Below are 27489 nucleotides of genomic sequence, written 5' to 3' on the forward strand. Positions count from 1 at the left end.
TTTATTACTACGTATGCCGACGGAATCGTTTGTGAGAACAGAATAATACTTTAAGATTTGGATTCACGAAAAACATTAATTTCAAACGTAGAAAAAACAACTATTTTAATATATAAAAACTAAATTACTAAACCGATTTTGATAAAATATCAATAGGACTAAACTAAAAATATTTCATATAGAAAAGAAATTTTTCAAATCAATTTATAAATGCTGGACAACAAACAAAAAAGTATCAACATAATTGAGAACCTCCTCTTTTTTTTAAGTAGGTTGAAGGAAGCTAAAGGCCTTTTCCATACCAGATACGAGTACTGTGTTATTTATACCAATTTTCATAATTATTGTAATCGAGTTTGGTCGTGATTTTTTTCATTGAAATAATGCTTTTGTTCAAAACATCGAGATATATATATATATATATATATATATATATATATATATATATATATATATATATATATATATATATATATATATATATATATATATATATATATATATATATAAATAGACTCAGCTAAGTTATAGAATTATTATAGAAATATTTTTTAATACGCTTAACTGGTTGCGTAGATTTTATACATAAAATTATTTGTTCGAGGTGAATCGAGGCTGATCCTAACATAAAAAACCGTTATCAATGGACAAGACATGAATAAAATAAAATTTACTATATATTTGTATAGTATTTAATAAAATAAAAAATATAAAGTAATTCTGTGTAAAATATATTTACAAAATCTGTAAGAAAATTTCAGCTTATTTAGTTTTATTTAGTGTCTGTATATCTCGTTTTTATTTTTTTATTTCAGCTAACGGGAAAATTATAGCCATAGCAAGACAAAATACTTTAGTTTTTAATACGAGTATTTTTACCAATTTGATTTTAACAGAGAAGGATGAAAATACGAAACTGTATTATTTAAATTTTAATTGTATTGTGAAAACGGACAAAAGTATATTTGAATGTTCAAGACAAATAACCAAAAATATTAGGTTTATTATAAAAGACTCTCAACCGAATACAACAGAAGGTAGATATACTAATAAATAAATATATATATATATATATATATATATATATATATATATATATATATATATATATATATATATATATATATATATATATATATATATACACACACACATATATATATAATTAATTATATTATATACTTTGACTGTAATGTTTATGTGTGGTGCCTAATGTACTGCAAATGTTACACCTTTCCTTTAATAGACAGTCGTGTTAATATGAAATTTAAATGTAATAACAATTGGATAACAAATATATATTTTAATGGAGAAAGCTCAGAGAAACGGTTAAGTTCGCGCTCGTGTTACGGATGCTCAGGACTAAGGATCCTAGATAGTCCTGAAATTAGTCAAGTTTTCTCGACTACAGTACATGTAAGTTAATCCAGTTGTTATTACATAAAAATATAATGTGTAGGTATTTACGAAACTTTTAACAATGAAACATCAAATTTAATTACAGCTCCGTTACAACCGCACATTGGAGTGTATATAAAAAAGAAGTCACGCCTGCATTACAAATGTACGAATCCAAATAACAACGGAAGTTTCGTTCGTCTGTCCCAAATTTTAAATTATGGGGCTTATTTAGGTACGAGTATCTTTAATATTTTAACACAATATTTGTATAAGTTTCTATGAAGTAGTAGATAAATATATTATATTCCACTCATGAAAACCACTCTTAGCGACTTCCTGAAGGAGGTAGTTCTAATTTATTTTATATATTTTGTCGCTATGTTTACTTTGGAAATTTTGCCAATTTGGAATCTATGTACTTTGAGAATTCTTTTTACTTATTTATATTTTATTGCACACAAACATTACTTTGTTATAAATTATTTTTAACAAAGACGTTGGCGAGACTTTGAATAAATTTTTAATAAATAGAAAATGTTTTGGCGAAGTTTATTTTTCATTGTTCGTTGTAATAGGCAAAAAGTTGCGAAAAGAACAAGGAATCATCATAATAATTTTGAAGAAAAATATTTCAAAAATATTTGCAATTGATTAATTTTACTTCTGTTTTTCTATATTTTTTTATACCACTGAGGTGGTAAACAAGCATACGGCACACCTGATGGTAAGGTACTGTAGTCTATGAACGCCTGCAATATCTATGAACGCCTGCAATGAACCTGAAGAAACCTCTGTACCCCTTTTTTGAAGAACCCCATGTTGTAGTCTTATGGAAAAACTTCGGCACATTCCATAACCTTAGTGTTCTTGGAAGAAAACATTTTTGAAATCGCGTTATACGCGACTATCTAGGCTGTAGGGTTAAGGGTGATTTTTCTGTCGATGGTGTGCCGTATGGTGGCAGAAAGTGGCCGTGGGCATCATGTTCAACAATTCCTTTGAGCACAGCCCCTTGTACAAGCGGTAAAACAAGCAAAGACAGTCATAATTTCTCCTAAGACTTAAGGGTTCGATACTGTTTGTAAGCCTGGGATCATCATCAATTCTCTAAGCTCGTTGTTGCACTGAGTTGAAGGGTTCAAGATGGTATCTAGGTGCTCCCGCCCATAAGTGATAGCAACACTCCATGGGGGGAATTTGCGATTTGTAGAGTATTAATCGTTGATCCGGCGTGAAGTAATGCTTCGCTTTATTAAGCACACCTAGTTTTTTGGATGCCAGCTTCACTTTATTTTCGATATGATCCCGGAACTGTACGTCATTAGAGATGTCAACACCAAGGATCCTAATGCTTTTAAAGATGTTAAGAGATTTGTTCTGGAATTGTGGAGCCACAGCAAATGTTTTTTATTAGTAGTGAATGTGCAAGCTTGTGTCTTAATGGAGTTAAACTGGACTGAGGTTTGTCGTTACCAGTCAGAAAGTCTAGTTCCCTCGATTTTAGACACAAGATGTTTACGATTGTCCTCCACAATGGAATCAGGGACATTGATACGACCCGTCTAATGGGTATCGCCAGTACTGTCATCTGTATAACAATGAATGTCATCTAAGGTTAACATAACATTAATATGCAGCAGAAATAGCGTTGGGGATAGCACAGAGCCCTGCGGACACCAGCGTTAATATCCATGCTATCGGAGCAGCAACCATTTACTACACCGTCCCCGCCGGCGGGGACGAAGAACCTACGCGACATACGGTCCGCACGCAGTCAGGTTTGCGCCCGAGCGCACAACAACTGTTTTGTACTCCCCACCCACTCAGACGTACCGACCCTTTGCCGTCCCTTGACGGGGGTCGAAGTGCGGTGGTGGCCTAAGCCGAGGCCGAGCCACTCTGGCGCCCTTAGGCGCACACCAAGTAAGAGTCGACACCTCTGTCGCTCCCCTCTCGCGAGCTTGGAGTGGCGTCTGCACTCGCCCTTGCATACGCGTCCGGTGAAGCTGTAAAGGCATTCAGCAAATATATTCAGAAAGAAAGCAACCATTTACTACGGTTTTTATGCGTCTGCCGGACAAAAAACTAGCAACCCATTTACACAGGCTGTCGGGAAGTCTATAGTAGGGCAATTTCGATAGTAAACCCCGATGCCAGACCCAGTCAAATGCCTTTGCAATATTAAGACCGACAGCAAGCGCTCACCTTAAGTCTCAATGGCTGATGCTCATTGGTGCCGAAGATATACTAAGAGGTCACCAGTTGAGCGACTATGGCGAAAGCTGTATTGGTGGTTACTTAATAAATCGTGATTCTCTAGGTATTTTAATAGCAGTGCGTTAACTATATGCTCCATCATCTTAAGGGGAAGCGATCGCAATTGGTTTGTAATTTGAAGGGTCGGACTTATCGCCCTTTTTATGTACAGGATGTACAAGGGTCATGTTCCATATCGAAGGAAATTGCCCTAAGGACTACGAGATCGTGATATTAATCTTGTGACGATAGATGTTATTTTTGTTTACAGAGAAGAAAAAAAAACTGTTATTTTTTGCTCGATCAATTTGTATTTGAAAATATAACTGCGTCTCTAGAGAATAGTTTTGGAAACTCACAAATTTATCAATTAAATATGAATACGATCGTAATGTAAATCTTTGTATAACTTACATTAGGCATTGTTTTCATTTAATAAAATTTCAGTTACTATGATTATCAATGGTTAATATAATAGTTGACATGATTTATTCTGAGACGTTTATTCTCTAAATCTATCTTTAAAAATGAAATTTCCATTTAATATTACAGCAAAATTTTTATTGTAACGACTAATATAAATTATATTTCCAGTAGATTTAAGTTAAAATTATAATAAATATAGTTTGTTATGGTCCATTAAAAAAAGTAATTTTGCTAAACCATACAATTAAAAAGACTGGTTTAAGAAATAGCGCCTCAGAATCGACCTTAATGTTTTACCTTCATAAAATAACTAGAATATCGCCATAAAACAATCATCATCAAGTTAAGAATATTTAAATGTGTTATAATATTTAATTGCCATTGTATAGTTTTATGTGTGATGAGGAATAAAGAGTTAACTGAATAAATAAAAATTAATTCATAAACTAAATATTTCAGAAACGTTCAACTATTCCGCTAACAAATATCCAGTATTACTCAACATGAATTTGACTGAGTTCGACAATAACACGATTCTTTCCTGTGCTGTTTCTCAAACAGATACAGACAGTAAGCAGATAATGTCAAATTACACTATTATTGTTTCATCGGGTAAGAAAAAGCCATGTAGTAGTTTATGCTTTTTTACTTTTGTTAAAAATATATAAATATTAAATTAAAAAATATATATTAAAATGTTATGGTCATTGTAAAGAACATCTTGTACTATTCAATAATTTTATTTTTATCAGAATGTGAATTAGTCGTTTCACGTTTATTAGAAATTGCATAATAATTATAATAAGGATGGAACTGAGTCTGATATTCACTATTCTTATGAAAATTTCTTAAGCTGATCCCATCACCATACTAAGTTAACATAGACTATATAGTTAGAGACAGTGGTTCGGTACTGTGTTGTCCCGGCATAGAATGGGTGACCCCTTCTTTTCCCGTGAATATTGTAATAGGCGACTAAGGAAACTTAATGATCGAGGAATGAGCAGCAGCGTCGTTCTTTTAACATAACCAAAACTTAATTGTGGTTGCTACCCCGCCTACCAATTGCAGCAACTATTGGCAAAACCACCCTTTTGTCAGCCGGTTTTATTTTATTATTAGTAAGATTAATTATTTAGTTCACATTGCAGATAATGTAACTAAAAGTGTGGACGTAAAAGATATTTACTATAATGAACACAAAGATATTCTGTTAAATTGTATTGGTTCGTATTGGATTAAAGTTGATGGTAAGTTACTGAATAATATTTAAATTTCTTACGTTTATTACCTAGTAGATTCGGCCCAGCTTCACACGGGTAGATAGAATTTTCGAAAATAATATACAGCTTATAATGGCAGACAATGTAGCTTTCTATAAGTGAAAGAATTTTAAAATAATTTTAAAATTGGTTGAGTAGTTTTTGTAACAAACAGGCAAATCTTTCCTCTTTATAATAATAGCATAAATACTTAAATTCCAGTGTAAAAAGTTTTAATTCAATTCATTATAATAATTATCAGTAATGAATTTATTTTTTTACAGAAAATAATATAATACAATCTGTAATATATTCATCAAAAGACCACAACATCACCCTGAACAGAAATGATAACAATACGAAATTGTTCTGTGTCAAAATTACATGTACATTTATTGCAGAAACAAACAAATGCTTAAGGACCTTTAAAAAATTTAGATTTATATTAAATGAAAATCCGCAGACAAACAAGTCTTTTAAAGGTATGTTTATAAGTACTATGATAAATGATGTTGTTCTTTACATCATTGCTCCCGTTCCTTTGTTCCATTAGGATTTGGTGCAGTGTATTGACGTTTTCTGTGTTTTGATTCTCTTAAAAACAATCTATTGAAGTAATTGATACATTTTAATAAAAGGAAAAAAGGTAGACAAGTGTGACAATTTTTTTATGCCACATAGTTTTCGACCTCGTTTGACTTAAATTGTAAAACTCCTTTTTTTAATCTTTCATAGTAAAAATATGAAATAATTATAGTTTATCAAATAAAATGATGTTTCAAATTATCACATTTTTTGAGAGATTATCAAAAAAATCTCCAAAAACAAATTTAATTATGCAGTCCAGTTTTAAATTGCTGTTATTTGTTTATTATTTTTCAATATTGGTGATTGGTGGGATAGTATTGTTAGTTTAATGATAATTATAATAACAAGTTGTACCATTTAATGGATACTAGTATCTACCCAATCGTCGCATATAGACATGAATAGCGTTATGGACACCACAGAATACATTATTATGTCCATGGTGTTGCTATTAACTATGCCTTCACACTGTAATATTTTTTTAAATGGCCATGCAAGTACAAATGTTGCGTAGCAGAAACATCCGTAGGATAAAGGTATCTAAGCAGATAAATATTCCGTCTTTCTCTGATAAAATAGCAATAGCGGTGGTTTGCTGTATAGTTGTGGTGAAGTGAAGTATTTACGTGTATATTTGTCAAGAATTGATTAGTTTAATATTTTATTGAAAAATAACCAGATTAATGTATACATTATAAATTTTTCAATATAATAATAGAACACAGTCGGTTTAGTAGCAACATAAGCATGCATTTTTTTATATATGAATGGAATGGTAAATCTGTTGTTCCATCGTGACGAAAATTAATTATGATAATTTCCAGGGGCGACCGCGTGTAGGTCGACTTGATTACACGACTGATATTGCAATAGGATCATGACATGTCCGGTGGTGTAGAGTTATGGCTTAAATATAATTTACTAATAATTCATTCCCACTACAAGCACATAATTTAGTGTTCTAAAGTACACAACTTAGATCATTCCAGTGCTAATTATGAATTAACTTAATTTCAGGAGGTGTCATTGCTGGATTTGTAATTGGGTTAGTCGTTTTTTCCGTAATGGCGAGGATCACCTATCGACGGTTGCGTGATAACAAGATCAAACAGCGCAACAAGACTCGACCTTTGCCGGCAATCCCTGTGCCAAGAGAGCCAGTCCCATATCATCATTATGAGGTTATTGATAACAGATTTGCCTGAAATAAAATATATTTAATAATACATTTTTTATTTTTTTTTTACAGCATTTTTATAATAATATTGAACATACAGATAAACATTGCTTTTCATTCCTTAAAAACTTTAACTGCACTATTTCTTAGCTAAATCGATCAACAGATATATGCATTATATATAAATATACGGAAACGTACAATTTGGCGACCTAATATGGTGTAGTAGTGGTTGTTTTACACAAATAAGGTCCCGGGATCCGATAGGATCAAGGCAATTGTTTTGGGTTGCGTACCTAGATGCTCTATGCCCGATTCCTGATTACTTGTAGCATGTTAGTTTAAGGACAAAGGTTATATGGTACCTTACCTATACCGTATATGTTACCTATACCTTACCGTATTACTTGTTAAAGTAATTATGCATGATGAACAATTATTTCAACAATATGCGCTAGCAACGTACCAGTAAAGGATGATATGTGAAGATAAAGCCCGATCACTTGGCTTATAAACCACGAGAGTTACAATTACAGGAATTATGAGAAATGAGGAAGTTGCTGCTACTCTCCATTATTAGTCATATCTTTCTCCGCAGTAGCAAGTTGAAGGTGTAAAAGTAAACACCCTATTTGTTGAGTTGAAAAATGGAGAAATTTATAAATTAAAACATAATAATTGCTTTACAAATAACTTTATTACAAAACTTGGGCTCCAAATAACGTAGTTTCTCATAATTACATTACGAGTTTACGATACATTACAATTTTAAGAGTGTTACATTTGCTCTCATTTCACACTAACGTTTGCTACCCGGTGCAAGATCAAGTAGAGTTTTGGTAGATCATAATATAAATTGAGATTTCTAATTTACCTATAGACCAAACATTTTTTTAAACGACATTTCCAGCGAATTAATTATATTACCCTTATACTATATATATATATATATATAATAGGTACCTTATATTAAAATCCTACGCATATTTCAATAGAAGAATAATAAGAATACATATTTATTTATTTACAAGAAATATGGTAAGTATATAGATGTTAATGTTGTTATGATTTCGCTTGCAAGGCATGCAAAATTTAAAATCCAAAAAGTATAAATATTGATTGGATCGAGGACTAAAACAATTTTTTATAATTGAGCTTGATAAATTTAAGATTCATTAATTAAGTCACTGGTGTCAATCATGAGCAAGAAATATTATAGTAGGATATTATGTAATAGAAGAGGAAAGCTCTTCTATGCTCTATTGAAAAATGAATATAACTTATTTATATTGCAGGTATATCTTTACTAGTTCGATACTCGTACAATAATGTCCAAGTGACAGAGACTAAGTACTTGGTTGATGATGGATAGAAGGTAGTGTACTTATATCATATTCTTAGTGCGTATACGGGCGGGCAAGGCCGTTAGTGTGAAATAGACACTATAATTTAGAAATAAGTCTACCGTTCGTGTTGATTCAGTTTACGTAGGCTGGTCACGTCCATACCATAAATCGCGAAATTAGCTGACTCTTCGAAGCGTACCTTTTTAAAAACAATAGATTAATGGGGACGGTTAAACTTGGAAATTTTTAATTAATCAACTACAATTCTATTGACATATCGACTAATTGTGATTTAAAATATTCAACTAACCCCATCACAAACGGAGCTGTAGTATATAACAATATAAATTATAACAAGGCATACTATGATATATTTTCTAATTTTCGAGTAACCATAGATGCATTTACAAAATATGTTTTTATTACGCCACCAAAATATGTGGATAGATATAGCATTATGGTATAGTAAACCGCAGAGCTAATGAGTGTTAAATATATATTATAGCCGCCATTTATGGCAGCTTGCTATAATTTAATATACGAGAAGCTCAACATTATAGGTTCGTCTTTAATGGGCTTTACATTATACATACAGCAAGTTGTATGATTTGTTTTTGAATTCATGTATATGTTCGTGATATGTTCTGAGAAGAATAAATAAAATATAAAGAATGTTGCTTAATAAAGAATAAAATATAGAGAGGTTGCCTATATAGAGCATTCACTGTATTATGTTATTAATATTGATATCTATTATAGAAACGTTTACCTCTTTATCATCTTTATCATTTGTCACTTCATTCAAAACAGGCGGTATATTGGGTCCTAATTTTTCAACTAGAGATTGTACCTGTATAGAAACATACCTAAATAAGTAACTAATTAAGGCAAGTAAGAATTGTTTCTTTATGGCTTTGTGTCCTATAGATTCAGCTGTAGTCATGATGAATGATTAAACAAAAAAAATTAACTCATCAATTAAAAAAATATTATCTTCCTTTTTTTCTAGACGGAATGACAGAAAAATGGACGGACTTGTTTTTGTAGACCTTGTAGTAACATTATCGTAAAAAAAGTGTGATGCCCATTGTACATTTTATGTATTACCATCCCTAAGGGGCTAAGATTTTTTTAATGGTTGTTTATGGAATGGTAATGTTGACATAATTAACTAATTCAATGTAACAATTAATATGTATTCAGAATAATTATTTGGACATACGTAATTGATAAATTTTTACTTAACATGTGCTAAGACAAAATTTGCATGCCTTTAGATAAGGCGAAATGTGTAGCTCAGTTACCATTTAAGACCTTTGTACCACATTTCGAGCAAATAAATTATTCTTATTCTTGTTCTTAACCTGCGATCTAAACACGCCTAATCCTGCCTGCGGTATTGGTTTATATTTGTGGGGTACCAGTGAGTGATGATAGGCAAAGAGGGCAGCAGCAGGCTTATCGTGACGAATTTGCATGAATTACCCGAAATAGTTCCCAGGAAGGTTGTCAATCTACATTAGTAACAATCCCTTATCCGGACTAATCTGGCAGTGAAATGCCATACAAACCGGAATTGTCCATTTCAGTTATTGCTTTAAAGATTAACCCCCTTATTCTTAAAAACGTCAAACCTCTTATAAAACTATTTTAGCTATTGAAGTGTCTTGTCATTTTATTTTGTACTAATTTTTCAATTTGAAACACACTGACCAAAAATTTAATAGTTTACAATAATAAATTTTTAAAATATTTTCAAATATATCCATACACTTCAGTGCTGTACCTAGCTCTGATTATATGAAGGTAAATAAAAAAGTATCACGAGTTTATTTGAAACTACTTAGCAGAATTAACGAGTGCATGGTTCATTTTAATTATCAAACCATATGATCCTTATTGTATTGTTATATTGCATATATTGCCTAAGAATTGTAGAATTAATGCTTACATTGGGATATTGTGAAAAGCATGCCCTCGCTCGTCCACGGCAGGGTGGCGCCACCGCGCGGCCATATCGGTCCCTATCGGCTGGATCGAACATATAGTACCCTGTGAAGAAATATAGTTTTAAAAATCCATACAATATATGGCATTTAATATAAAATCTCCTTCTAATAATCTATTTTATCTCGCAAAATGTCATCATAAATTCCCAAGTCTTAATCATATTTATTACAAATGTAACAGTTTGTTAGATATTTATACTTTCTATTCAATAGGTGAACGTATTTTAATTAAATTTGGTATATAGGTGGATAATCTATGATACTGATAAAGATCCTAATTCATAAGATATATTATATACTAAAATACGTAAACAAAGCCGCGGGATACGTTTAGTATTAAATAATTACTTTCTTAACATATTACCTCTTGGAGTTCTAAATAGCGCCACAGCGAAATCTCTCCCAGCGACAAATACACCAGACTTTTCTTCTCTGAAGAATTCCGTTACCTGAAAAATATTTCGTCGCTCATACACTGTATATCATACACTTGTTATGCCTACGTAAGGAATTTACGATCATAACACCGACGTCGACTAATACCTTCTAACTAACATTTATAAAATAGTTGCTGAAAATTTTTCTATTTTTCATATCTCCTTTCTATATTTATATAATATAGAAACCAAATAATTTTTATTTCAATGTATAGAATTTTTCTAAAAACAACTTCCTTAAAAGACCCATTTTAAACATTAAAATGGTTGCATATTTTCTGCGACCAATTTTACTGTGGCTACTTCATTCAGCTTTTTATTTTTTGTTATCGATTTTCGGCGATTGAAGATACCTAAGCTAAATAGTGGCGTTAGCGTTATGCTTCTTGTGTTATAGATCGTACTGGCTATTCATCATACATCAAAATAAAACTTATACAATATTGTGTTTCTACTGTTTTTTATTACAACCAGTTATTTGAAGCTTACCTGCTGAACGAGATCAGTATCGACATTTCCCATTTGTCTAGGCTTGTATATTACTACTCTACACACCCAATTACCAGGCGTATAGAACTTGCGTAGAATCTGTAAATAATTTCCTTATGAGTTATTAGTTTTTATTCTGTTTTAATGATAAATTACATACATCTGTCACGCCTGTCTCCCATTAGGGTGGGCAGAATAGATATTTGCAGAGATTTGCTTTAAGTCAAATAGATCTCTTTTGTTCCTCGTAGATTACATTCATCAATCTTTTCATATACGCTCGCTGGTTACGGGTACTTTTAATTTGGCCCTTCTTCAGCACGTTTCCTATTTGATCATACATCTGTTTAGGTCAGCCTTTCCCAAAGTGATAACGCCTCTTTGTGGACGCTGCAGGCTTAAAAGAGGGCCGAAAGAGACCCAGAAAAAAACGGGGGCGTTGTGTAGAGGCTTGAATTTCATCGTCTTTTAGTTTAAATTTATCTTAAATCACACTATTTCTTACTCTATTTTTTAATGTTATACCACACATACTTCTCAGAGCTGTCATCTTTACTACATTTATTCTACTTTCATGAATTATGGCAAGGCGAGCTAGATTCGATACATTTTTGCATAAAAATTAATTTTTACTAAAGTTACCTTAAATTTAAGCATAATTGATTTATAATAATTTCTTTTTTATTATTCTATTGCCATTTTAGAAGGAAATTTTAGGTTGAGAATATTGAGACAACATGGACAAGAAACTTGAATTTTGTAAGTGCTGCATTTCTGTGAATATAAACTGCCAAGATCCATTTACCCATCGTCATCATTATTATCATCATCCAGATTTATTGTGACATTTATATTTAACTACTACAGTTATATTGCTATCTGCTTTATACAACTTCTGTGAAATATAGAGAATAAAATTTGAGTCCTCAGGAATGGCAACGCATGGGTGGGTGGTATCATGGGCGAAACAGTATATATGTTATGTCCATGCTACTGCTCATATCTATAGGCGACGGTTACCACTTTCCATCAGTTGGGCCGTCAGCTTATTTGCCATTCTAAGTTGTATAAAAAAAAATATTAGTAACCTTTATGAAATTAGATATTTTTTTAATTTATGATTTTTATTATTACCTGCTGCATGTTTAGTATTTTCGTAGGTGGGTGGTAGTGTAAGTAGCTGTCCTGGTATAACTGGTCTCCACTTTCTAGCACCTGGTCGAGAGTCGACGAGCACCATCGGCAGACATCTTCTACGCGAGACATGGCAACGGCCATCACAGCACATGCTATAGCCTGTTGAATTTTATTAATATAGGTATTTATTATTAAAACTTATTAATAAATTATGCTAGATTGAGGATCAGGCGATTGGTGTAATTTTGTGATATTTATTAGTAATTTGGTGACTTCCATGGCGGAGACGTGTTTTGCGTAAATGACATCCTGGATTTGTTTCCAATTTATTTATTTATTTATTTATTTACACTTTATTGTACCAAGTAATAAAGAATAACAAATACAGTAAATATTAATGAGAAGTAATACAAAAGGTGGCCTTATCGCTAAGCAATCTCTTCCAGACAACCTTTGGGTAGAGGACAATTTAGCAAGCGAAGTTTTCTGATTTGGTTTGGGTCTGGGTGTTCTGGGTTATGCCTTCAGATATTCGTTGCCTAATTATTCATTACACAAGGTATCCTATCTTGTGGGCAACGTGTAGGTACTATATTTAGAATATTGTCAACAGTTTTTTTTATTTACAAAATTGATGTTTTAGGATTTTGTTGTGTTGTCCTTTTTATTAACAGATAAATGTCTCATAGTTCTTTCATTAATTACTGGCAGTTAGCAACATAATGAACGTATGTATGTATAAACTTAAATGGTTAGTAGAAAATATACCTGATTTCCCCTGGATGCATAGGGGAATTTCTTACAAGCCATAGAATGCTGTGCTGATAGGAACTGCGTACCGTCACTGAGGACTAACCACCCGCTTGTGTTTCTTTGACCTGGTTGAAAAATATCAGCCATCAAAGTCTTATCTATTTAACAAATAAACGTGATGAGGATTTATAAAAGTATTTGAGAATTTATAAGTTTGTCATTTCATTCACGTTTAAATTCATCATTCAATCACGTTTAAACGTATGAGAGGTATTAAATAAAATTTGACAAATTCTTATCTATCTTAAAAATCTTAGTTTCATTAAAATCGGTTGAGCAATTTCAGAGAAGAGCGTAAGTGTCACTCGATTATTATTCGACTACATTTTATCCGTCTTTGTCCGCGTGACCGGAATATATTCACGGATTGGGATAAAAAATAAAAAACTGGTATATCTTTCTTCATTCAATCCAATGAGGTATATAAAATTATATGTGTATATAAAATTTTATATTGATTGGTTAAGCTGTTAAGCCTCTAAGAGGTTACAAATTTACTTTCATATTCATAATATTAGTGACGATTATACTTCAACCTTTTAGGTTATGTTGTTCTTTGTCCTTTTTATCAGCTGCTCGCTGGGCGTCGAGGCAAGTAGCGCTACCTGGAGGATGCTTTCTGTCTTTCTCATCCGCGTGACGTTTAGTGCCATCAATGCCAACCTGAACATCGAATATACTGGGTATTTAATTCGTAATAAGTAATTTAGTAATACTAATTTACTTACTACGACCATATCGCCGTGTGATACTATGATAGATTACTCCTTTCCTTACCCTTTCTTTCTCGTGGGTGTTGTAAGAGGCGACTAATAGAACTTAACGGTCGAAGGATGGGCGGCAGCATCCATCTTAAAATACCATTGAAAGTCAAACTGCGGTTGCCGTGCCGTGCGGTTCCAATGCAAGTCATTGGAGAGTTTGTCTCTAAGACAGTAGACCGAAACCGAGGAATCCATAGTTCTTAGTGCATTCAGAACAAACTACACCAAGAACTCCTTTAAAGCCATTGGTTCCATAGAGTACAATTCTAGTGGGGACAAAAGGGATTGTTAGTGACAGTATCTAAAAGTAATGCATGCGGGTCCCCTTAGAAACCATTGTGGTTAATTCTTGTTGAATTTATCACGATGAGTTAACTGATCTACCTATCATCTCTCACTGCCGCCCTGTTAGCATATATCGATAGTGCAAGCGGGGATTACAATTCCATTATTATAATTGAAAACTACCATTCTATTGTCGAATTTATTGCACCAACATTATAGGATTTGTTGAACAGTTTTCGATAAGTATAGTGTAGTACAAAAGGCGGTTTTATTGCTAAGCAATCTAAATAGCTAATAAGATGATATTCGAATAAGAAACTTATAGTCGAATACTAAAACTATAATTTTAGATATTAACCTTGCTAGTAGCTGGCACAACTCTTACTCCCGATACCGCTTGTACCAATGGCGGTTCAAGCCCACCCATGGGCTTTATAGGCTGCACCATTACCGACATGGCGTAGAGCTGAAAGTCGTGCTTTGGACGTTCGGTTACTGGTATATTTTGAAGGTAGCTGCAATGATGATCAATAAACGTTTTTTAGTAACATAATTAGAAATTTCTTAAAAATATTTTGTTCTCTATAACTAAGAATAAAAACAAGTTATTAAGTGAAGCTTATTATATTAACAGAGCGTTCGCGGAAGAAAACACCTCTGAAACCGCACTGTATGCGACTATTGAGGTTCTAATGTGTGAGGATGAATTCCCTGTCAATGGCGAGTGGTGCAAATATCATAGTATATATACAATGATCTGTCTGTACGGTATTTCTGATGATACCTAGATATTACATTTATTCTGCCAAGCACCCTGTTTTATGTCTTATGCAATGCAATTGCATTTTACAATAGATTTATGTAATTGTAATACTCAGAATAACTAAGTGCTAAACTGTTTTTATGATTTATACAAAGAATTTGACGATAAAAAACTGTGAGTTCCACATCGCATATTGACATCCATCTATTATTAATTCTGCAAAAAATGTAGATAGCGTACCAAGGTTTTTTTATGATACTGATAACAGGAAGAAAGCAGACGCCCCACCTGATGGAAAGTGGTCACCATCGGCTATAGACAGATAGGCTATAGACAACACCATGGATATTTCAAAATACACTATTACGTCCTTGGTTACTCATCGTCTGTTGTCTTTCTTGAGGATTAATGTGTTATGACTCCGTACTCAATAATTTTACAGTCATATTCCACCCTTCAAACAGAATCACAACTCTGCAAGCGCAGCTCTGTTTCGCGGCATAAATGTGGATGGGACAGAAGTACCCACACAGATGACTTTTATATATACAAAAACTCTCTTTTATATTAGGAAACTGGTAATAACGATGAGTATATCATTGTGTGATATCTCTTTTGCTTTGTCTAATAATTATTAATTTCAATATGTTTCTTTCAGATAATATACGCGTTTCCAATTGTTATTTTATTTATTACGCAGAATTAACAGAACGCATTCTTTCCTTCATAAGATTCCTTTACATTCATTAATTTATTCAATACTCTACCCAAAATACAGAGATCTTACGCGAATGCCATTAACTTCGCCGAAGTAAACGTAAGCACACAGGCTGCTCCGTCATCCTGTAAATTTGTATAAAAGTTTAAACTTAAAATTTGTTTAAGTGTCCCTTTGTAAACATCACCAAAGCAACTGAGGTTGTTAATCCGCCTGCTAAGCATGGTAATTACTGTTTAATAACATGGTAAAATTTTGGTAAAAACTGGTTGTGCCACATTGGTTTGAGATTAAAAATTTCTTATATATTTTTCGACCTACTCTATTTTGGTGAAAATATATAGTCTCGGTCGTATCGGTGGGTATGTGTAGGCCTATATGAATTTGTACAATTAGATTTATAATTAAAAACGAGACTTCACCTGTGCATCTATTCTTAGGCCAGTAGGACCACAAGCATGGGGTTCCATCATGTAAAACGCTGGGGCTCCAGTAACTCTCCACACGGCGACTGCGTGCGGTACAGACCACAGTATACCGTGGGTGTGAGACTCGAAGAAACGCTCTAATGCACAACTGTACAAATGTAATTTAAGAACTATCGTTAACTTATAGATGAAAATATGAATCTATTTTTATAAAACTAATTCATAAACATAATTAAAGTAGAGGTTTTTGGGCCTAATGGGACTAAATGTAGATTAAAATAGGTTTAACCAAGCCTCTTCCAATAAATTACTATATGCCCAAGTGGTGTGATATTATTCAATCATTCAAAATGTGATTCTACCACCGTTTAAACTATTTGACTAATCAACACATATACGAGTACATATGTGGCATTTCTAAGATATATTTCAAAATAGATGTATCTTAGGGCACAGATAATACAATACTATACTAGTCCAGGGAATCAACTAGCTTGAATTAATTAGAATAAAGATTATCCCATGAAAAAAGTTTGGCTGATTGAAAATATAAACAATTTGACAAAATGTACTTAATATTTATAATAGACTCTTTACAATCCACTTACCGAACAGTCATTTCACTTGGATTCTTTTGCTCCAGTTTCCCAGAGTACACAGCATCAAGATCATACCGAACGTAGTTCACACCTAGTACAAAACGCTTCAACACCTGTCGAATTTTATAATTTCAGTTGCATATTCAAATTATTATAATAGTGAGATTATTATGTTATTTGCAATTTTGATTCATCATCATCATATTAGCCTTAAAATGTCCACTGCTGAACATAAGTCTCCCCCTTGGGAGGCTTTGCCAGTAGTTGCCACGCCTGGCAGGCGGATTGGCAATCATATTTAGGCTTTAGAGCTGTTTTAAGAGGGACGCCGCTGCCCATCCCTCGCCCTCTCTTAGTCATCTTTTACGACATCCACGGGAAGGGAAGGGGTGACCTATTCTATGTCGTACCCAACCGGCCACTTAGATTAACATCCATAAATCATTTACTCATTTACTGTTGTTTTATTTATGGAGAGATGAGTTTAAAATACTAACAGAGCACCCAATGTACTTTTTAGAGACTATATTTGTAGATATTTTATTTATGTCTCCTTACAAACAACTTAGGTTATACATATGTAGTATATAGGATAAAAATAAAATAAATTCGGGCAACTGCTGTGAGAAATTTGAAATAGGTTAAAACCTTTAGTAGAGTCACATAATAAGGTTTTTTACAAAATTGTTTCACTTGTACCTATACAATAATTGTACAATAATTTTGTATTAATTATTGAACACCAGAAAAGAATTTCGCTGCCATTTTGTAAAGCTCTTTGAGTGATGAGTTTATTAGAATAAATCTACTCGTAGATACTTATTGAAAACGTTATTAAGAAAACGCAGTGTAAGTAGAAATGTTTATGTCATTACAACAAGTCAAACTTATTCACGTGTCAATTTGCGACAAATTTGTTTTTTGAATCTTGCATTATATACTAGAATGGTGTCAAGAAACTTGCCTGTAACGGCAACAAGACATCCTCTCCAGGTCGGAACTCGTATCCTAAAGAGGCTAATGAAGCAGAAAACAATTGGCACCCCACTGCCATGATCTCATCCACTGTGTTCCTGGTCCATAGATGTGGACGACGTATGTATGACATGCAAGCTGCTACGATAGCCCCACAAGCAGACTGAAGGAGAGCGTCCCGAGTAAACCTAATTTAGAATTAAAATTACATTCAAGATAAAAATTATCATATATTTTCAACCGACTTCAAAAAAGGAGGAGGTTCTCAATTCAGATGTAATTTGTAATGCGGTCAACATTACAAAAATAGTTTTGGAACAAAAGGCCGACTTAATGCTATATAGCATTCTCATTTATTATCTCAGAACTTCGTCATTGATTTGGAAAATTCTTTTTGTATCTGAAAGGATATATATACTTTTAGTCTGTTTTGTAGTTAAAGTTTTTAAATTAAAATAACTGATTTTCTCACATCAAAGTCGGTGTTTTTTTGTGAAACAAAATCTTAATTATTCATACCATGATTAATGGTAAAAATCAATATCGGCGAGGTTAAAGACTATATATTACGAAACAATCGTATTCGTCTATGATATTGTAACTCTTGATATTTTAACATCTATCCATATATATATATATATATATATATATATATATATATATATATATATATATATATATATATATATATATATTCATCTTAGACAAAGTTAATTTTATATTGAAAGAAATATTGACAAATTACTTGACGAGGTCTGGAGGTCTTGTTCCTCTCAGAATAGTTCTGCCTCGCGCCATTTCTACGTAAGCGGTGAGGACCTTCCACTCGTACCCTTCATCAGGTACAGCTCCTTGTGTTGTTACACCACCGGGTGTCTTAGATATCTCCCAAAGTACTTTGACAGAGGATATTACGAATCTGAAAAATAATAATATTTTTGTATCCGGATATTTGTCGAATATTTAAAAAGCCACGCATTTCGTTTAGAACTCGTTGTACTAGATTTAACATTATTTTTAAGTGTTACAAAAAAAAAAAAAAAAACTTGACCCTGTATGTTTTATGACAAATCATACTATTAATATCTGTTGACTGTATTTTCTAAATTTACAATGGCTATATTACTGTCAATAATTCACTTTGAAGACTATTTTAACTGCTATATGCAACCACTAGAAATAAACATATCGTAGGAACATCTCCATAAAATATAAGCACAATTATTGATTGTATAATAACACGTGTTAAGATAATGTCTTTCTATAAGAAATTATCTCTAAATAAAAACTACAAAATTTAAAAAGAAATATTGCCATGAACTATTTCGAAATCAACTGTTATTCAAATTGTTTGTAAAATCAACAATTTCAACTAACCTGTTAGGTCCAGGTCTACCTAGTCCTTCCACATTATTCTTGAAAGTATTCGCAAGTTCGTCAATGGATGAGAATAACACTAAAGCTGCAGCACCTCCAGGAGAGGTTTTTCCACCCGGACCTACAGAGTGAGGGTCCCAGAGACAGTAGGTTTTATCATCAGCTGCTCTCCATATACCCACGCAGTAGTTTTTCGCACAAAGTACTCCATATTTGTTCTGGAGAAAAACATTTCTCTATGAGAACAGCGATAAAACATGGTTAATAGTTTTGTAGCAAGAAAGCTTATTAATTCATTTTAAAGTTGTTAATCTTTCCAACCGCAACCAATTGCCTTTTGTACTTAAATATCGCAACAGGGCTTCTAATGTCGTTTCTTTCAACCGTATAAAATTAAATTCGAAATACGTATGATTGTATGTATTATTAATAATTTTGGCGGTACAATATACTAAACAGGTATTCCGTGCTCCTTTCCATTTTGGGTTTGCTGGAAGAGAACTCTTACAAGTTAGGTTGGCCTTTGTACATTATATTTCCACTGTCATGTTTTATTAGTATGCACAATAAAGTGTAAATAAAGTACTAAATTTGGAGACCACATACCGCTTCAAAGAATTTATTGAGTCCTCTCTTCAAATTCAATACCCCGTCAAACTCGCTTGCCTTTATATCACCGTTCACGACATTTGGTTCTACATCTAGCTTCACCTGTTGAGTTTATCATTTAAGAATTAATTACCTTTTTCTCTCCATCGTAATTTTTTTCTGTGAATTTACTGCCGGAATGTTTTCAGTCAGAAACTTTTAAGAAGTATCAATAATTAATGACTGTGACTCATAAAAAACTGAAAATTTCTATGGGACCCATCTGAAGTTTTAGATAAAAAAAATCCAATTCAGTTTGACGGACTTAGGACTTGAGGAGTTATGAGGTAACAAATATATACAAAATACAACCGAATTGAGAACCTCCTTCTCGAGAATTTTAAATGAGGTAACAATGCTTACTAGTCTTCATTTTATTTTTTTTATAATAAAACCAGAACAACAATTTGTAATGTTTTAAGGTCTATAAATCAATATATACTTACATTAAAGCTAGTGACATGAAATTCCTTTTCAACTTCAGTAGTTTGTAGTTTAGGAGGCTCTGAAGCTTTGGGTAATGAGCTAGTGTACAGTCTATCTCCATATTTAAGTATTGCATCAATCAACTCTGGTTTCCAGTGGATGTATGGTTCAATATGTTCCACAACTATCCCCATTATGGAATTGGTTACATCCTATGGAATGTTTAAATGTAAACTACAGTTTAAATTTGTACAGACTCTTGGTATTTTTAATTATAAGTCATAACTACATTCTTTTATTGTTTGTATATAATTTGAGGATAAGTATGACTTGACTGACCTGGTTATCTCTATTAGGTTGATCCATAAAATAGTTTTCGTTTTGTGCAACCCTGCCTCGTAGCGAGGCAACTGCTCGTCCGAGTCTGGTGAAATACTTGCCTATAGCAACATCGTTTAGTGATTCTACCAAGGCTTCTTCATCAACTGAGGATTACAAATAACATTATTAACTTATTTAGTTTACATTACACTTTTAACTAATTTAAAGGTCCACTTAACTCGCGACATGCGGGTCTCTTGGTTCCGGGTTTTATTAAATCTAACTAGTTAATTTTACTGGCCAGACTGGCGAGCAGCAACCAGGTCCGTAACTGGCAGTAATTTGGCTGACTGACTGATTTAGGGTTTGTATGTATATAGGCATAATACTGCTAATTAAAATAGAAATAAACGATATTGCTATTCAGCAATAATATGTTTACATGCTAGAGTTGTAACAGTTCGTTCTAGGTAAACAAATATCTGCCAGTCTAATGAATTTTAAATACTTACGTCAATTTTATATATAAAATGGGTGTATTGAAATAAAACATGCAACAGATTTTAAGTTTGATCTTCAGCATCACAACTGTGAAAACTGTTTTAAATTTAGTCAAGTAATTATTATGTAATGCCAGAATGGATATGGACAGACAGAAAGATAAAAACACTAAAATGATTATTTTGGCAGAAGCCAAAAAGCCAGTCTCAATATAAATTGCGACTATTCATATATTTTTTTTTAATATTTCTTATTTAGAGATCGTCTAGTTACAATTTTATGATATTATTTATTTATTTAAACTTTATTGGCCAATAAAATGTAGTACAAAATGCGAACTTACTGCTATAGGCATTCTCTATCAGTCAACCTTTAGAATATGCAAAGATATTCTATGATAGTTAAAAAAAATATATTTTAATATAAGATGGTAATTACATTATATTAGTAGGACTTAATAACGATAGCATTATGCCAATAATGAGAAATATAAATAAAAGCGGAAATATTTTTTAGAATCTTAAAGCTCTTTTCTGTCGCATGACGAAAATTCAACAATTACGATACAATATTCTAATTTATAAGTTAACTTACCTTCTTCATCCCCAGCACCCTCTTCATCACTTTTTTTAGGTAAAGATCGTTTTTCCTTGAGCAGTGAAGTTAACTCATTGGTTATTTTCACAGGGTATAATTTGTACGGTGCTAGGCATTGCTTCTTATCGAGCCCGCCTTGAAGTGCTATGGTTAAAATATATAATTTCTGATTAGGTGAAATATTTTACAATTTCTAAATAATACATATATTATATTGTTTGAGATATTTACACGTAACATGAACATTTCGCTTCAAAAAGTCGACTGTAATCATAGCATAATAAACTGACGACTGAAGTACATTTATCAGAACGAAGAATATGTATCAGAGTGAAAATATTAAAAACTAGTATGCGTAGATGTTGCTTCGCGACAATCAAGGTCTTACTCCGTAAACAGAAATTTTAGCTTTATAAAATTAATTTTAGTATAACTTTTGTATTGCAGAAAGAATAATCAAAATCGGATCATGTTATCGTGTAACATAGAAAAAAATTGTAGATGAATTAAGTATAAATATATTAAGTTAATAATTTGACTTTTTTGATGTCTTAATAGCTTTTAATTCGCTACTATTATGAACATTATTAAAAATAGCTTAGATATCTGGAGCTAATACAACTATAACATGGACTATGTAAGTTACTGCCATACATATAAAAATAGTTTACTTAGTTTATCAATGAATTCTCCAGGACTGGCGAACACCATCAAAGCTGGGCAGGATTCTGGAGGCACAGACTCAGGCTCCGGTTCGGGTGTCTCTTCACCTTCTGTGGATCATATTTGTTTCTATGGTAGATTAAAGAAAAAAGTATTGCATATTTAATAATATTCAAATAAGTTGATAGTATTTTTGCTTCAGGATTTATTTGAATAGATAACAGTAACATAAATAATTACTATACAAATAGTTTCAGCAATATTTCATAAGTTTCAGGAAAATGTGTTAGTTGCCTAATCCTCAAATCAGTATAAAATTTTAAAAGAAATCAGATATCGAAAATTTGGAGGCACAATTTAAAACTCCCGGGGGCTTGTAATGACAAGCTTAATTAATGTTCTTTCCAGAATTTTTTCTATTTTGGGTTTGTTGGATGAGGACTCTTACAGAGATAAACTCACTTATATACACCTTTGATCAAAATAATTTATATTACAGTAATATAATTTGCCGTGTGCTTCCGGCATAGAATAAGCCACCGCTTTTTTCCCCGTAAGTGTCATAAGAGGCGACTAATGGAACTTAATGGGTGAGAAACGGGCAACAGCATCTCTCTTTAAACATCATCAAAGCCTAATTGCTTCAGTTACTAACCCGCCTGCGAAGAACAGGCAAAACCCCTCTAGGGGTAGTGAACTTCTTCGATAGTGAACGTCTGATATCATCATTAATATTTGCGTGTACCTAATAAATTATAAATAAATAAAAAGCTTTTAAAATTCTGGCAGGTCACGTGAAAGCAAACTAACCTGTTTTGCCCAATTTTAGTGACAATTTGCAGGGCAGCACAGTTTAATTTGTAAAACTGTTAAGTTTTAAGCACTTTTAATAAGCCTGGACACAGTGTTTAGGTGTTTTAAATCACGCTTTCATAAATCACATTACAAAAATTGTTTGAATTCTAAATTGACGATATTGAGAAGCGAAGTTTTCCTTTACCAAAAGCAAAGTATCAACTCTTATTATTACATCGTTTACTTATGATACAGTTAGTATTGTTATTGTATACTCACCTCCACTAGCTTCTTCATCACCCTCCTCATCGACGTCATCATCACCTTCACCGGTCATTTCTTCTTTCAAACGTTGAAGTCTGATTTCATCACCTAAAGTTACAAAAATCTAGTGTAAAATAATTTTATTAAATAACTAGATTTTGTTCCAATAAAATATTTTACAGCACTAACATATGTTAAGAAATAAATCGCAAAATCGTTAGAGAAGTTATTGCATAAAAAAATGTTGAATTGCGAAAGTTTTTTTTTCTGAAGTCAAAAAGCATTAAAATACGCGAAACCATAACGATAAGAAAAATAAAATACAATATTACCTTTTTTAATTCTTTGTGGTGTGAGTAATCCTTTGGTTAGAGTAGGAGCAGGGTCGAAAGCGACCACCTTTCCTCCCGGCGACATCCACACACCTAACTGATGGTAATCACCAACAAGGAGGGCCACGGAAGTGGATTTCGTTTGGTCGTACCACATTTTAAAGAGAGCATCCTTTATTTCTGCAATTATAATTTTGTTACCATAAAGTAAATTTTGTTTTACTGGCTACATATTTGTATTCTTAGTAGTACTTTCATAACTGAATACGATTTATTCCTCATAATACAATTCATTATGTATAACCTGCTGAATTGAATAGACATGCCATGCTCAGTGCGTAACATTAAAGAACTACACATTACATTTTAATCGGTGCAAGCAATAATTTAGGTTTTAAGATATTTACGTCTCATTGGTTCTTCTTTTTCTTCCTCTTCTAACCCTTCACCAATTTCGTCTCTCTGAGCGGCTTCTTCATCTCCCTCCTGAAATGTAATGTAATAATGTAATATATTTTTCTTTAAAGTTCCAAAAACTAAACTAAGTCACTTTGTTATATCAAAGGGGCAAAAATTAATTCAATATATTTTTTAATTTGTAATAGGATAATAGGCAATGAAACTTCATTATTTACTTTGTATTATATTATTTACATATTTTTAGCCATGCGATGCTTCAATTCAACAGACATTCTTCAAAACAGCATAAATAGATAATAAGTAACTAAAGGAAGTAAAATTTTACCATATTCTCAAAGTGCAAAAACATTAGGAATTTAAAATTGTAATGACATAAATTATAGCACTTTTATCAACTAACGTAATATCTATCTTTTCAAGCATAATAATTTTACTGGAAGTTCTGCTGAGATGGGATTAGAAATTTAAGACTGAAAATTGGGAAATTTATAAAAGTTTCCAATTGTTAGAATATAATCATTAGGAATGGCAATGCATGAGGGATAAAGAACATTGTAACTGACAGTTGATGAAAAGTATAGGAGACATATTTTCGACAGATGGGTTGTTAGTTTGTTTGGATTTTAAGTATTATAAAAGAAAAGTAAAATAATAAAAATTACCCCCTCAGGTTCATCAGGCAGCCTTAGAGGCAACTTAGTCGGTTCACCAAGCTCTATGGAGAAAGTGTTGGCTCCCATTTCGAATTTTTCTGTCAGATCCTCAGGCAATACTTCTTTGCGACCTGTCTTCTTTACATGATTGAGATAGTAATCGGCGCCAGCATCTATTTTTAAAAATTATTACTTATATAATATGTTTGTGACAGTCCTCTATTTTTCTTTTACTAGCGTTAATCGTTATTAAGATTTTGCTATAGATACTGTTATCATAAAAGGGCTAATATTAAAACACAAACTTTGTATGTATATTATTAGTGAAAATCTTAAATATGTAATACATTATACTGCAATACAAGAGAAAATATAATAGAATATTAGAAGAAAAGGACTGTCGAGTAAAGAAGCAAGGCAACAAGATTTTTAGTTGAGACTGTATGTCTTTTTTGCCTTAACGATGCCCATGGTCATTTACTACAATCACATAATATTCCACTAGTAAGATCTACTTGCTACATATGCATGATACTATCAAAATTCAAATGTAAACTGACAACAAATATATAATGGTACTCATAAAGCATATTCTCTTTCACTCTCTCTTTCTCTGTTTTTCTACTTGACCATTTCACTATCTAATTTTAAATGACCAAACACTAAGTGGTTTAATTGTTACTTTGAACAGTTTTAAGTCATATTATGATTAATTTTTGCTTGTGACTTCGTATGCGTAGATTTGAGATAAACAGGTAACCATAATTTTTGACGTATAAAAACCTACACCAGATTTTTTACTTTCAAAAATACAATTGTGTTTTGCATAGTAGTATTTCTGAAACATTCAATTTGGTGCAGTATTTTGCGTCGTGCTGGAAATAACACAGAGGTAAATAAATTCTAAAATTATTGCTTTGGTTTCTATTGTTCTTATTCCTCATATATTTTTTTTAATACCTTCTATATACAAACATCGTAAAAATTTTATGATACGTATGTAGATTATAAGAATCTTACCCAGAAAATTGTAGATATGATCTTGGTGCATATGTGGAGGAGGCACGGAATCTGTAGTTGCAGCGAAAGCAGCTGCCGCAGGCAATGCAATAATACGACCTGCCTTGTCGTCTTCCTGTTGAAAGATATTGATAGAGGATCTATTGTTATCATGGATCGCTTTTAAATTTATAGATACTTGAAAACTTTAATAATTAACACTTAAAAATAAAAAAATAATGCATTTTCATAATTTTTATCATTAGACTTTTAATAATGAGGCTAATTCGCAACCTTGAGTTGTTTATCTATATACTACATACTACAACTTTTCTTTTTCTTAAACTTACTTAGGTATTTAAAAGTTATCCGAAATTCAATTTGAAACTCACCCCAATGCCAGCTTTTTCTGCAGCTTTACCAATTGCGGTATTCTCACCTCGTGGACCCATCATGATAGCAGCTGTACCTTTGCTGATCCATCCAAAATCTTTACTCTAATAAATATTATGTAATGTTGACACTCATATAAATTTTTATTTATGAAATTATAAAAAACACTGGTGTGAGATGTAATTAAAATTAATTAGATTTAAAGGAGTATTTGACTACGTTTGGTTATGGTTTCTAAAGATTATTCCAAACTGCCATACATTGGTTTGGCACATGTAAAAGGCTAATGTGTATGCATTATTATTTTTTTATTGTAAAAGCATTGGTTGATTTTTTTTAATAATTTATTATTTTGGTTTGCTAATAAAAAAAATGATATTTTTATGTTTTCACAAAAAAGATGGCCGATGTTAGTATTTTTAATTTTGGACTAATAGGTAATTTTATATAAGTCTGGGCAAGATTTATCTATTTGTTGTCACATTTATTTTCACCCAACTTCAATAAGAGGAGATTAAAAAAATTGGTTTTATCCTCTCTTTGGTAATCTCCTGTTATTGAAGGAGAATTAAGTTAACAAATTTGAACATACTTGGTCAAACTTGAGCATATTGAATTTGAGCATATTGGATCAAAGTGGCCAAGCTATAACAATTAACGATAATTCCCATCGAAAATGTGATAATAGGAATGTTCAAATTGAGAATATCCTTGTTTTGAAGTAGGTTGAAAATAAATATGACAAATCTTATTAATATTATATTGGCTAAAAGTTTATTTGTTAGTTGAATTATATAAAATTATATCCAATTATAAAAAATATTTACTTCTAATTTAGTTTCTGGCACTCCCAATGCTGTGTTTAGCTTAGTCGCTGTTATAGCTACTGGAGATATATTGAAACTATCATCAACACCAGGGGCAAGGTTTCCCATGATAACATTAGCTAATTCGTCAACTTGACCTTTTATTCGAACCAGGCAAGCAGCAGCACGTGGCTCTTCAGATGGGTTCCCTGAAAATACTCGAATATGAATACACCATCTCTGCCATTAGGATTCTGTATTGAAATTTTGTAATATTAAATGGGTCTCTCCATATAGCAAGCATTCAGATGAAAATAACATCTTACCCTATCACCATGAGGTTAATAAATTCTGATGGAATTAAGAAATATAAATATAAATATTTATACAGTCAGCTCACTTCCTTGTATAAAAGTTACTT

The 27489-nt window shown here is 32.2% G+C and overlaps 2 protein-coding genes across 7 annotated transcripts in view; one reads left to right on the forward strand and one right to left on the reverse strand.

Annotated features, from left to right (window-relative positions):
• Positions 1-7161, forward strand: part of LOC113514464 (uncharacterized) — a 29544-nt gene extending 22383 nt beyond the window's left edge. For all 6 annotated transcript variants that reach the window (XM_052893089.1, XM_026898556.3, XM_031908168.2 and 3 more), the window contains 6 exons: positions 816-1037; positions 1505-1633; positions 4543-4695; positions 5235-5333; positions 5630-5827; positions 6951-7161. In XM_052893089.1, coding sequence (XP_052749049.1) covers positions 816-1037; positions 1505-1633; positions 4543-4695; positions 5235-5333; positions 5630-5827; positions 6951-7138 — 989 coding nt within the window. In that variant the 3' untranslated portion in view covers positions 7139-7161. The remainder of the gene's footprint in view (positions 1-815; positions 1038-1504; positions 1634-4542; positions 4696-5234; positions 5334-5629; positions 5828-6950) is intronic.
• A 1239-nt stretch (positions 7162-8400) lies between these two features.
• The window catches only part of LOC113514463 (uncharacterized), a 33244-nt gene continuing 14155 nt past the window's right edge, over positions 8401-27489 (reverse strand). The window contains exons 23-49 of the mRNA XM_052893170.1: positions 27090-27277; positions 26262-26366; positions 25891-26005; positions 24880-25043; positions 24205-24283; positions 23798-23977; positions 23481-23573; positions 22415-22516; positions 21741-21887; positions 20664-20809; positions 20345-20536; positions 19857-19961; positions 19251-19468; positions 18619-18792; positions 17863-18061; positions 16908-17011; positions 16294-16447; positions 15941-15996; positions 14749-14905; positions 13878-14004; positions 13297-13406; positions 12526-12687; positions 11392-11490; positions 10830-10914; positions 10408-10508; positions 9226-9306; positions 8401-8655 (exon numbers count right to left, since the gene is read on the reverse strand). Coding sequence (XP_052749130.1) covers positions 8572-8655; positions 9226-9306; positions 10408-10508; positions 10830-10914; positions 11392-11490; positions 12526-12687; positions 13297-13406; positions 13878-14004; positions 14749-14905; positions 15941-15996; positions 16294-16447; positions 16908-17011; positions 17863-18061; positions 18619-18792; positions 19251-19468; positions 19857-19961; positions 20345-20536; positions 20664-20809; positions 21741-21887; positions 22415-22516; positions 23481-23573; positions 23798-23977; positions 24205-24283; positions 24880-25043; positions 25891-26005; positions 26262-26366; positions 27090-27277 — 3527 coding nt within the window. The 3' untranslated portion in view covers positions 8401-8571. The remainder of the gene's footprint in view (positions 8656-9225; positions 9307-10407; positions 10509-10829; positions 10915-11391; positions 11491-12525; positions 12688-13296; positions 13407-13877; positions 14005-14748; positions 14906-15940; positions 15997-16293; positions 16448-16907; positions 17012-17862; positions 18062-18618; positions 18793-19250; positions 19469-19856; positions 19962-20344; positions 20537-20663; positions 20810-21740; positions 21888-22414; positions 22517-23480; positions 23574-23797; positions 23978-24204; positions 24284-24879; positions 25044-25890; positions 26006-26261; positions 26367-27089; positions 27278-27489) is intronic.

Source organism: Galleria mellonella, unplaced genomic scaffold, assembly GCF_026898425.1.
Source record: "Galleria mellonella isolate WM207_F2 unplaced genomic scaffold, CSIRO_AGI_GalMel_v1 utg172, whole genome shotgun sequence".
Lineage (NCBI taxonomy): Eukaryota > Metazoa > Arthropoda > Insecta > Lepidoptera > Pyralidae > Galleria > Galleria mellonella.